General features: G+C 37.2%; 2 protein-coding genes across 2 annotated transcripts in view; both read right to left on the bottom strand.

Moving 5' to 3' along the window:
- LOC122803389 (2-oxoglutarate receptor 1-like) overlaps positions 1 to 14,003 on the bottom strand; it is a 714,924-nt gene that overhangs the window by 349,934 nt on the left and 350,987 nt on the right. The window lies entirely within an intron of this gene.
- The window catches only part of LOC122803151 (2-oxoglutarate receptor 1-like), a 37,604-nt gene continuing 26,813 nt past the window's right edge, over positions 3,213 to 14,003 (bottom strand). Inside the window, exon 2 of the mRNA XM_044072771.1 lies at positions 3,213 to 3,628. Coding sequence (XP_043928706.1) covers positions 3,213 to 3,628 — 416 coding nt within the window. The remainder of the gene's footprint in view (positions 3,629 to 14,003) is intronic.

Here is a 14,003-nt window from a genome sequence, read left to right as displayed (position 1 = left end):
AGAGAACATAGAGTTAGATGGGAATAGTCAGAGTCCTCCAGGGTATACATGAGGAGTTGTAGCACAATGTGGAAATGGCAGAGAACATAGAGTTAGATGGGAATAGTCAGAGTCCTCCAGGGTATACATGAGGAGTTGTAGCACAATGTGGAAATGGCAGAGAACATAGAGTTAGATGGAAATAGTCAGAGTCCTCCAGGGTATACATGAGGAGTTGTAGCACAATGTGGAAATGGCAGAGAACATAGAGTTAGATGGGAATAGTCAGAGTCCTCCAGGGTATACATGAGGAGTTGTTGCACAATGTGGAAATGGCAGAGAACATAGAGTTAGATGGGAATAGTCAGAGTCCTCCAGGGTATACATGAGGGGTTGTAGCACAATGTGGAAATGGCAGAGAACATAGAGTTAGATGGGAATAGTCATCGTCCTCCAGGGTATACATGAGGAGTTGTAGCACAATGTGGAAATGGCAGAGAACATAGAGTTAGATGGGAATAGTCAGAGTCCTCCAGGGTATACATGAGGAGTTGTAGCACAATGTGGAAATGGCAGAGAACATAGAGTTAGATGGGAATAGTCAGAGTCCTCCAGGGTATACATGAGGAGTTGTAGCACAATGTGGAAATGGCAGAGAACATAGAGTTAGATGGAAATAGTCAGAGTCCTCCAGGGTATACATGAGGAGTTGTAGCACAATGTGGAAATGGCAGAGAACATAGAGTTAGATGGGAATAGTCAGAGTCCTCCAGGGTATACATGAGGAGTTGTTGCACAATGTGGAAATGGCAGAGAACATAGAGTTAGATGGGAATAGTCAGAGTCCTCCAGGGTATACATGAGGGGTTGTAGCACAATGTGGAAATGGCAGAGAACATAGAGTTAGATGGGAATAGTCATCGTCCTCCAGGGTATACATGAGGAGTTGTAGCACAATGTGGAAATGGCAGAGAACATAGAGTTAGATGGAAATAGTCAGAGTCCTCCAGGGTATACATGAGGGGTTGTAGCACAATGTGGAAATGGCAGAGAACATAGAGTTAGATGGGAATAGTCAGAGTCCTCCAGGGTATACATGAGGAGTTGTAGCACAATGTGGAAATGGCAGAGAACATAGAGTTAGATGGGAATAGTCAGAGTCCTCCAGGGTATACATGAGGAGTTGTAGCACAATGTGGAAATAGCAGAGAACATAGAGTTAGTTGGAAATAGTCAGAGTCCTCCAGGGTATACATGAGGAGTTGTAGCACAATGTGGAAATGGCAGAGAACATAGAGTTAGATGGAAATAGTCAGAGTCCTCCAGGGTATACATGAGGAGTTGTAGCACAATGTGGAAATGGCAGAGAACATAGAGTTAGATGGAAATAGTCAGAGTCCTCCAGGGTATACATGAGGAGTTGTAGCACAATGTGGAAATGGTAGAGAACATAGAGTTAGATGGGCATAGTCAGAGTCCTCCAGGATATACATGAGGAGTTGTTGCACAATGTGGAAATGGCAGAGAACATAGAGTTAGATGGAAATAGTCAGAGTCCTCCAGGGTATACATGAGGAGTTGTAGCACAATGTGGAAATGGCAGAGAATAGGGATAATGCTATGATCACACTGATGCATAGTATGGTGGCACACCAAACAATCTTGGCTGCTTCCATTCGTACACTAGTTAGGACTTACCGGACTTAAGTACGAGTTATTCTTAGAAACAGAAGAGGACAGGGTACAGTCCAAACAAGTGGGGACAGATCACATGAAACTACAAGTGCTTCTCAAGAATGAAATATAATTAGTGGGGGGGACAAACATAACCGATTTCATGCAGGCCATGTCAGCATTCATCTTCCCATAGAAGAATCCTCATTTGAGGTCCTGGTCCTGCAGCACTAGCAGATCACTGTTTTCAGCATCACCTGCATCAAGTTGGTCACACCATCGGACCAACTCGCCATCCAGCTCTCATGACAGCCCTTCTTCAAAATTAATTGCACCATCACCTAGTCTATCCTTATGAGATATGTATAACAATTTTGACCTTGGCCTACTGTGATTTAAGTGTCAGTTTACAGTATGACCATCAATTGTTAACTCAACGAAGAATAAGTTATTAAATAAAGTAACAAAAGAAGAGGGAACTTAGGATCCTTTTCAAATGCCTGCATTTCGTTCCTGTAATGGTAGTTCTTAAAACATCATGGAACTGTGAAAGAAACACTGCATGCCATAACATAAGAATGCAGTGATTAATGCCATTAATGTTCTAGCACTGAACATTTTTCCAGTTAGCAATCATCTTAAAAGCAGCAATACACAATTATTCATGTAAACACTAATAAGAACATTAAGAAAATGTGAGTATCCTGCCAGGTAAATACTGTTACCACTTCACCCTCGCCAAATTATTGTTTTGTGTCTCTGAGGCCAGAAATTATTGTGTATGACAAAATGGAGTCCTCTGTTGTGCAGTAATTTTTTTAAACACCTTTACTGAATTATCACTTGTGACATAGGCACATTTACATTTATATAAAAGTAATTAAACTGTATTAACAAGTTAAAATTAATAAATGTTATGCTTCACATATATTGCTATATATCATATAACATAAGCAACATTACATAAATTATTCAGTTTCTGCGCCCTTTTTTATACAAGACACATCTTTATTAAACCATTACTTCTGACATAAGCAATCATACATTTAAATAAATGAAAACAAACCACACCAACACAAGCCTAGTTGCAAGCATTTTACATCATAAACCATACGGACACACTCCCAATTGCAAACATTATACATCACTTGTGGTTCAAAATAAGGAAACATGCTGTAATGCAAAAAGATAATATGATACTTGTACTGATACATGAACTCATGCTAAATGCTGAATTAAAACTTTTTGCTAAATGTACCACTTCAGGGCTTTTAGAACATGTATACTTATGTACACTACCTCAGTAGAATGTATTGTGCAAAACAGTTAAAAATATGATTATTCCTTACATGATGCCTTATGCCTTCGCTAAAAGGGAGGCTGTGAGCACTCAAGCATGACTTTTACAAACAATAATATGAGTACCTGTTCTTTAATAAAAAAATAATTAAATAAATGTGATAAAGAATGTCATTTGAACAGTGACAGCAGATATGCACCATACAGCATAGCCCACACATGCATCAGTTATAGCCTATTACAGCACATTAACCTGAATGTCATGGCCCATAGTTCTGGACCAGGTACCGCCTCTTTATCTGTGTAGGCATACACCGTGCATGAGCCTGCCATATGTGGTCCCTTACTACTGTTCCTGGCTGGTCACCATTAGTCATAGTAGGACTGGAACTGGAAGCTGCATTGACACCATTAGTCACTTCACCACCAGACCAATGCACGATCACGTTGTACAGAATGCAACATGCAGTAAATTTCCTGTATACAGTAGTTGGGTCATACTGAAGAGCACCCCCAAACTTATCTAGGTACCTAAAATGACCCTTCAAGAGGCCAAAAACCCTCTCAATGACAATATGGCACTGGGACAGGGTTGTGTAATAGTTGCCTTTAGCAGCTCCACTTGGATTTCTCACTGCTGTCATGATCCATGGCTCCAGCGGATATCCAGCATCACCTGAAAAAAAAAGAGAAAAGGGGAGACAAAACAAAGGAAAGTTGATTTAGCATTCAGCAATTCATTTTGTCATAACTGCTAATAAAATAAAATAAAAAAAGTATTTTCTACTTACCCAACAAGTTGACCAGTGGGTATCCTACCTTGCAGGAAGGGGTGGTACAGTGAGCTAATGTGTCAGATGTGAGAATCATGAGCACTGCCAGAATGCTGAGCATAGATATTGGTGATGCACTCCTATGCATCTCCCACTACCTGATAACTGATGGAATGGTAGCCCTTCCTATTGTGATACTGTTCACCCTGTTGATCAAATTGGACTGTAATTGCAACATGGATGCAATCTATCACACTGAGGGAAATGTACCACTTCATAAAAGGCACACACAATCATGGCTTGGTCCTGAGGTGACACATTTGAATAGATGTACTGAGCCACACATGCCAAGAGTACACCCAGGAACTGACAAAGTATCCTTGAGGCAAAAGCATGTGAAATACCCAAAGTGTCCCCAGTCTGTCTCTGGCAGGTCCCAGTAGCATGCATAGTGAGTGCTATACATACCTTTGTATCCACAGGGATAGGAAGCTTATGCACCCCTCCCAGTGGTCTTGTGGAGGCCATACATACTCACTAAGATCCTTACAGTATCCCTGTCCATGCTGAACCTATACAGTAATCCCTGATTGTCAAAATTATAGTGAATAATTCTCTGTCTATATCCTTTTTGGCCAGTAAGTGCTACAGGGATCATACAGTTTTGGCTCGGCCAAGACCAGCAGTTCATACAAGAAAACAGACTATCAAGTGACAGCATCATCACTGATTGCAAAGTAGATAGAATAGAAGTGAGTCTGACTTTTATAATGAATCTGAGGACAGCAGATAAAAGCTCAAAACTCTGACTATGAGTAGCAAGTAGGCAAGAGAAGGCCTCATTAGCATTCATAAAGGTTCATAGGTAAGTACCAGGCTGCAAATACAACTCATCATTTGTTTATTTGCTTATGCCCATTCATGACCATCATACTTTACTATAAGTGGCTTCTGGGAATCATGAATTTGCTGTGCATATTCTCAGACAGCTTGGATAGCCCCTACAAGTTCATGTAATGACTATGGATACTACCCTAATTTCAGTTTTTTAATCAACCACTCTGAGAAATATGTATGTTTTTCTGTCATTTAAGTGATTTAACTAATGACTTTCTAAATATATTTTTTGGGTGGGATGGTTATATGTTCCTGTTGTACTTGTTTCACTCGTACTATGCTTCCCTACAATGGATTGTTGTCAAGTCAGATGTAATGTGTCAGTATCAACTGCTTCCTTTCTTGTACAACTATAAATTCCAGTTTACTTTAATACGTTATTCAGACATACTGCTATTTAAAGCAATAATTGCAATTCACATTATAGTTTAAATTGGTCATGAGGACTTGTGTACCTACCAGATTAATGCATTAGTAAGCAAAAAACGAGCAAACAAATAAGGCTGCAATGAAAGTTTGTTTCTAGTAAGAGACGTTTTTCTATATGATATGATTAACTTATAAATAAGTAACACTAAGCATCTGATATCTTCTTTGTAGGAAGCAGATAATTAAATTATTGCTACATTCCTCTTATGAGTAAGCTGAATGCAGGGCTTAGTCCAGGAGAGTTACAAGTTAACAAAAATACACTGACAGCTAACAGTACCTACTGTAACAGCAATCATTCCTTAAATATTGAAAGCAAACAAACCAAGGAACTGAGCTAGTTTATGCTATCCCGTGCATTGGATTAAAAGTTAATAGTATTGCAATTTTTAATGTACCCTTTTCATTTCTTTAGAAAAATGAAACAGTCAAGAAGGAAAATTTTTCAACATTACATTTATTTAAAAAAGTTTGATGCACCATTACAAGTCTTGCACTTCCTTGTTAACAATTACAGGATATGGCTATCATCATCTTTTTCCATTTCATCACCCATGATTTGCTCATCTTTTGATTTTCTTTTCCCATATTATAACAGTATACAACATATAGTTCTAACAAACATAAATTTTGTATAAGTACTAACATAATACTGTTCATCTTGCTTAATACTGTCAATACATAACAGTAGAACTGTTTTGTTTCCCTTCACAGAAATCACAAGGAACCTATTGTTATCATAATTGTTATCAGCATCATCACCAAAATCATCATGGTTGTTCATGTGTACATAGAAAAAGACAAACTGGGATTTCTAATGAATCCAAGTTTTAATAAACAAAAATACCCTGGTGCAACAGGACACTGCACATCCAGAAAAAAAAAACATACAATCTGCCTACTTTTCCACAACAAAGGTCAGACTCTGCAGCTTGCCCAAGTAGTGAGAAGAATGACAAACCACAGTTTGTATTATAATGGGCAAAACATTACTAAGCAAAGTAAGACACATAAAGTAATATCAAACAGAACAGAATTATGGGTAAAACCATTGTCTATATATGAGCTATCAGGGCATGTTCATCAGTGCACATGGCCAAATAAATAAAAACTGCAATATATGCTATCTGAAATGTACCCACAGAGAATGTCATCTGGGAATATGACCATTAATGTGGTGTGGTGTAAAATGTACTTAAACTAAAAAAGAAGTATTTTTCATGGAAGTCAAAGGAGCAGTGATAAAACAACATTCACATTCTACAGTTCACAGAGGAATTGCTTTTGTAATTATCTGTTTTCATGTGAAGGAGCAGTGCCAACAAATTAGAGGCAAAATATATTGAATGGACAAAAACATACAGTATGGCTGATGGGGTCTTCATAATGTCAGATGTTATCTAGAAAATCAACAGTGTCCCTACAATAGGAACTGAGGTTATGGAGAACCTACAAAGTGAAGGATTCAGTGTAGAAAATGTCATTCACAAAGCACCACAACAGGATAGAGCAATGGACATCCAAATTAAGGGCAAACTAGTAGAATGGGAAGCAAGTTCGGGTGTCATATCAAGATATTTTGGAGTGTTCCACGGGAAACCAGTATAAACATTCACTTGAAGCTGGACAGCAAGGGAAGGAAAAGGAAACTGTGGAAACTCTGACACAGTCAATGCTGAGCAGTGATAGGCCAGTGAGTTCCCATGTGACAGAGTAAGGGATGATACTGGATGAAATTGAAGAGAATGTGCCACAGGAAGATGCTATAGAACTTTCTATAGAATACTCACAGGAAATGGAAAACAAAAAATGTGCCCTCAGTTTAGAAAAAAATGAGTTAAGACAAGAGTTGCTTGATTTAACAGAGCTAAATAGACATATTAAGACCAATTAAATAAATAAACTGCAGGTCAAGCAAACCCAAAAAGTCAGAAGTTTGATAAAACAAATGAACACAGTAATTAGGACTGTCTATAGACATCCGTGCGATATAACAGAAGTAAACAGAATATATTACTGTGTAGCTAAATTAATAACAGATAAAGTTCCACCTCAAGAACACGGGATAGTGAGGGAATGAAGGGTGAAAAATCGAATACCATCATGGAAGTATCGAATAGAGAAAACTATAAAGCAATTAAGACAAGAAGTGTTAGTGTTAGAAGAGTATAAAAGAGGGAACAGATCAACAAAAGTCTTAGAAAGAGAGACGTGATAAAAGCAATGTGCAGTATTAGAACAGGATTTATCATGCACTATCGCAAATAACAAACTAAAAATCTCAAAACAGATGGAAAAATTTAGAAGATACGCAGATAAATATAAACAAAAATTATAAAATAAGTAATTTATTGATGATCCAAAAATGTTTTATAGAGAATTGGGAAACAAGGTAAAAGGAATTGAAAGACCTGCCGAAAAAGAAGAAATAGATACATTTTAGAGAAGTATTTATGAAGATCCTGTGGAACATAACAAATATGCTAAATGGATAGAAGAAGTAAAAGAAAGAATAAGAAGTTTAAAGGTACAGGATATGAAATTGGATAAAGTAACAGCCAGAGAGATTGAAACAAAGTTAAGAAAATACTGTAACTGGAAAACCCCAGGCCCAGATGCAGTGCATAACTTCTGGTTAAAAGTATTAACATCTTTGCATGAAGATTTAGCCATGAGTAAGAACTATTTATATGCACACCCCGAGCAGACACCACCTTGGCTAACAACAAGAAAAACAATGCCCCTACTTAAGAGTGAACCTGGAAACTACCCTACTACTTGCCTTCCGATGACATATAAACTATACACTGGAATTGATGCTGACAGAGTTTATAGTCATTTAGAAGAAAACTCAATTATGGCAATAGAACAAAAGGGCAATAAAAGAAAGTCATATGGAACAAAGGAGCATTTGTTGTTAAATAAAGTCATAGCGGAGAACTGCAAAAAGGGGAAGAATCTAAGTATGGCATGGATTGACTACAAAAAAGCATTTGATAGTATCCCACATTCATGAATAAAAAAGAGTGCTTAAAAATGTATTACATACATCCTACACTAATCAACTGACTACATTACAGAGACCATGAAACAGTGGCAGACTACTATAGCAATAACCCACGCCTGGGTGTGGGTAATGCAGGATTTACCCACGGTTGGCGTGGTTTGGTCCCGAGGGTGAAGGCCGAGGGACCAAACAAAGACAACCGTGGGTAAATCCCACATTACCCACACCCAGAAGTGGGTTATTGCTATTATACTATGACATTATTTAAGAAAAGAAATAATTACTTATCTTAAATAATGGCATTGTATAATGCCTCTTTGCTGCCCTTCCGCAGCTGTCTGGTATCCGCGGCAGTTCTGATGTACTGCGCATGCCTACGCAGTACATCAGAGCTGTGGCCAAAAGCAACGGAGAAAGCAAGATCTCCATTGCTTATTTTAAAGCTGTCTCGCTATGTTAAACCCATTTAACATAGCGAGACAGGTTTAAAAAAAAGCAACGGAGAAAGCAAGATCTCCGTTGCTTTTTACACACTGTATCGCTATGTTAAAGGAGTTTAACATAGCGAGACAGCTTTAAAAAAAGCAACGGAGATCTCTGTTGCTTTTTTTAAACCTGTGTCGCTATGTTAAACTCTTTTAACATAGCGAGACAGTGTTTTAAAAGAGACTTATACTAATGGAAAAAGTCCGGGCGACTGGACCTTTTTCCATTAGTATAAGTCAATTTACAACGTGCACGCTGGCCAATCAGCGTTCACGTTTTGGAATATTAATGGGGGGTCATGGTATAATTTGCAATTAAGCCATGATAAAAGACAAATTATTGTTCCAGGGATAAAAATCCAAAGGGGGATATTTCAGGGTGACTCTGTCACTGCTGCTATTCTGCCTTGCCCTTAACCCATTAAGCTGTATACTTAACAGTTTAGGTCATGGCTATAGTTTGGCTCCTAGAAAACAACAACGTGTAAAGACTTCTCATCTTCTCTTTGTCGATGATTTAAAACTGTATAGCTCATCAGATGAGAAACTGGAAGCATAACTGCAACTTGTCAAAATGTTTTGAGATGATACAAGAATGTAATTTGCTCTTGATAAATGTGGAAAAGCAACTTTAAAGCAGGAAAACTGTAGTACCAAGAAAACATCAGTTTGTGACATGAATGTGATATAAAAGAACTTGAGCAAGAGGGAGTATATAAATATTTGTGAATAGATGAAGGATCAACAATAAAACATGAACAAATATGAATAAAACTTAGTAAGGAATATTTTAGAAGACATAAATTAATTCTGAAAACAGTGTTGACATCTAGGAACAAAATTCAAGCTATAAACCAATTTGCTCTTCCTGTTCTAACTTACAGTTTTGGAGTGACTGACTGGTCCCAAAACATGCTGGATAGATTAGACAGGAAAACAGGAAGGATGCTTCATGCTCACCAAATCATTTGTAAAAATCAGTGCATACCAAGATTATATATTCCCCGTTCTGAAGGAGGGATGGGCTTCCTTGAAACTGATTACATGTATAGAGCTGCAATCATGGGACTGCACACATATCTGCTGACCTCACAAGACCCAAACATAGTGAAAGTTTTAAAACACGAGGAGAATAAATCTAAGATGACTTCCCTTCTTAGTCTAACAAAAGCATATCGGCATCAAGCAGGAATGGAAATCAAACCAGAAGTAGAGAAAAATCAGGCAGCAACTGAATGTGCCAAAAAACAAAAGAAAGAATATAAGGTGAAAGATCAGATGACAAGAAATGTGGAAAATGCATAAATATAGTTGCAAGTATAGAAAACTTCTGGAAGAACCTTATGTTGATCAGGATCGAATGCAAGAATGGTTATGGTGAGGCAAATTCAAACCAAGAGATGAAACACTAATATTGGTTGCCCAAGATAGTGGGCTACATACACGTTGGTTTACAAAATCCAATGAACATGTGAGAGCAACAGACAGCAGGTTTTGTAAAACAGAATTGGAAACAGTCACACTCCTCATTGCTGATTGTGACATGCTAATGGCAGAAGGACTGTATACTGAAAGGCATAATAATGTGGCAAGACTGTTGCACTGGGAGTTGTGCAAACATTATGGTATTGAAGAGGCTGAAAAACACTGGAAACATGATCTACAAAGCATCACAGAAAATGATGAAGTATACATCACATGGGATCATCCATTACCAACAACTGAAAAGATAGATGTGAGAAAACCAGATATAGTGGTCCATGAAAAGAAGACAAAAGTAGAATTGATCTTTGAAATTGCCAAACCCAGTGACTACAGCGCCTTGCATACAGAGAGACACAAAGTCATAAAATATCAGGATTTGCAGGCAGAAATGAGACCAATATGGAAGAAAGATACCCAGACAGTTCCAATAGTAGTAGGAGCAATGTGTCTTATAAAAAAAGAATGTATAACCATGTTTAGATATGTTGCAGATATGTGTAACCATACAAAATGCAGAAGGTATTACTGGGCACATTGCAGGTGCTGCAAAGAGCACTTTTGGCTGACATCAAAGAGTGAAACAATATTAATTTCATGAGCTTTAATCATACTTTGACTTAGAAACCAAGTCCATTCCAGTCGTGGTATTAGAAACCCAAAAGATTTGGAGAAATTAGAAAAATAAAAAAAAAAAAAGATATTTTGTGAGATTTATACCAAGCACCAGTTTTTATCAGAATATGCCAAAGAAAGGCAAATATTAGATATGGTACTATCAAGTAGTGGCTTGTATTGGAGCTCAGTTAAAAGGTCAGTACCTACATAGTAAAAAACACTTGCAAACTGGCAAATATATGCCAGTGTCAAAATATAGTAATGGCAAGCAACGATCCATTTTCCTGAAAGTTGTATGTAAAAAATAACTTCAGCAGTAAAGTTCAAGAAGCCATAATTATTATGCACACACCACATGGGGACTAAATTCTCATTTGTGTATTCAGTTTTATATTCCGAAAAGTATGATGAATCTTCTCTCTCATTTTGCTTGTTTGGGTTACTTTTGTTCCATTGTCCATCTGCTGTATTATTTGTGTTATCACTGTGAAGTGGCACTTTTAACAGCCTGTATACATTATCATACAGGATGAATGTTTCTTATTCATTTTGTAGCTGCTGTGTGTTTTCTGTGGAAGCTGCTTTTACTGCTTCCCCTCAATATAGTAATATCTCTGACAGAGCAAAGTCTCATAGCTCTAAAAAGATTTGGACATATTATCACTACAGATCTATATCATATGATTGTGCTACTCACAATGAGTATAGATCTAGACCCAAACTGTACCAGACTGTAGCTGTTGAACTTTATGTCTTTTTAAAAGAAAATATACATGAAGGAGGGAAGAAAAAATATGGGTAAAACTGATAACCATCACAATGGATATAAAATTTATTTGTGTAAAGCAGACCAAAAAATCAATTATTCATTCTATTGTTTATTTAATGATACCTTGCTCAGGACCTTTAGTGATCCAGAGCCTATCCACAAAGTACAGCTGGACAGGACATAAGTCCATCAGAAGATGCACTCAGATATTCACATGCACATGGTGTTTACCCTTATATCTGACTAGGAAGAGCAGTAGTCCATGCATGGCGTATCATCAATATAGGATGCAAACTGACACATTCAGCAAACTCCCACATGGACAGAGAAAACACATGCAGACTTTGTAGAGAGAGAAGCCCAGCAGGACCCAGAAACAATAACAGAGTGTCCACAGTCATGAGGCAGCAGTACTGTCTACGGCACCAGAAGAAGAAGTGATGGAAATGTGAACGTAGTTCTCAAAAGAGGTGGCAGTAATGATAATTATGAAACAATAACATGATACAGAGAATGTGCCTACAGGTGTTGAAAGAAACAATGAAAATAATCATTTTTAGAACAGCATTGACAGACTGTTGAATAAAGTATTGCCTGTTTTGTTAGGAAATGGAATACAACTGTTTTAAGTATCCTATCAATAAAATAAAAATAAAAACAGGAATGCCAAGACTCAACAAAAGGAAATGGATGAGAAGAGACAATGGTAATGAAAATGCACATCTCATAAACATCCACTTCTCTTCAGCACTGCCGAAACTGCATAGTGACCCTCCTAAACACACATAAGACTCTAACATCATCTGTCTACTGCTCTAAAATGAACTATTAGAAAAAGAAAACAACTGCAAGCACTGTGTTATTATCTTCAAATTATCTCTAGTTTTATTTCATTTCAATTTTTAATTAATCTTTCTAAAGTCAGCAACTGTTTATTTCTGTTTATGGATGAAAGTATGGTCCAGCAACAATTTCAGTACATAGCCAAGGGATTAACTACTTGCTACTAAGGTAAGAGACTTAGCCACATCTGATATCTGGTAAAGTCATCAAGACACTAACATAAAGCTGCCTGGTAAAAAAGATGAGTTGTAAGAGAGAAAACTGCAAGTGCTGTGTCATAATTGTTTAGTATATCAATAGGTATATTTTACTTCAGTTTTAAGATAGCTGCTTAAAGCCCATTGTTGATCATTATTATTATATATACACAGTACATGAATGGTTTCAGGTACTAGATATGCATTTAATTATTTATTAACTGGGGAAGGAAACTCTTCGAGCTTGTGGTCACATTATATTAAGAATGAGGGAGTAGTAGGCTGAATTTGTAGAAAACAAGTGGAAGGCATGTGCGCATATTACCCACAGCCCTTCCCCAGTCCTTCAATGACTAGTGCATCTTGTGTATATACTGTATTGACATACAGCAGCAATTTCCTATTTCTCAGCAAGAGCATAGTAAATTCAAGGTACCTATGAACAAAGTTATTCCTTAATGATCAGAGCTCAATCTACCAGTATGAATGTTCCAAGCTTCATAGGATCAATAACAGTGTCCAAAGTCACATATGATTTTGGTTGAGTTCCTTGCTTTGGAAGCAAGTTGCTGTTAAACAGCTCTGCTATGGCAAATCATCACTCTAATTTTCACTGACTGATTGGTTCAACAGTAGACCACCTTTGTGGAGTATACTACTGGCCAGACATTCCAGCTGTAATCACTGGTTTAGATTTTCCCACTGCATCACTGCATTGAGGGACATTATTACTGCATGTAGGAGTAAGTTATTTCTAAATAGATTGCAGATGGTGCCCACATGTTGCGATGTCTTTATCTTCAGGATTTAGAACTAGCACTCGAAAGAGCTTTTAAGTGTTCTTATTCTTAAACTTATCAAAACGTATTTGTATAGTAGTGAAATTCTTACACTACTGTAAGTGACCACCCCGGTGCATTCATTTAATATGATGGTAGTATCTGTAAAAAGGAAGGTTGTCACCAGAATATTTGGAGCATCTTAATGGTTTATGACTTTTTTCAATGTTCCAGTTACTGGGTAATTTATTTCCAGAGCATATCTGACATGGATCCCCTATAGGTTGCTGAAGTAAAATTCTTCAACCATCTACTGCCTGCAAAAAATTCTAAAAAAAAATCTCATCAAGCATTGATATCCAAAGGAAATCATTGAATGTGCAATTTCTAAATATGGCCTAGAAATTATTTACTTTTTAGGAGGGATTTCTCCCTTATTCAAGTTTGTATGACTATGGGCTTACTATATATATAACTTTAATTATTTTGGAAGCTTCGACCCTCCCCCTCTCACATGCACACATCAGGGCAATTAGGATGGCGTTTCCCCCTGAGAAAAAATGCTTAAATTTCTTTTTTTTTTTTTTTTTTTTGCCTTTCTTTACTTTGAACATTACCTTTCCTCATTTTAAGTTGCCAGCATTATCATAGCAAAACCATCTGACACTGAAAGTGTGGATATCTATGTTATAATAATCTAATCACTTGTGAATGAACCATTTCCCCAAGTCAAAACAGAGAGCGAGTGTAATTTTTTTAGCCTTCTGCTATA

This window comes from Protopterus annectens, chromosome 5.part1 (genome assembly GCF_019279795.1).
Source record: "Protopterus annectens isolate FY-2018-M chromosome 5.part1, PAN1.0, whole genome shotgun sequence".
Lineage (NCBI taxonomy): Eukaryota > Metazoa > Chordata > Ceratodontiformes > Protopteridae > Protopterus > Protopterus annectens.
This window is presented reverse-complemented; position numbering and strand designations above follow the sequence as displayed.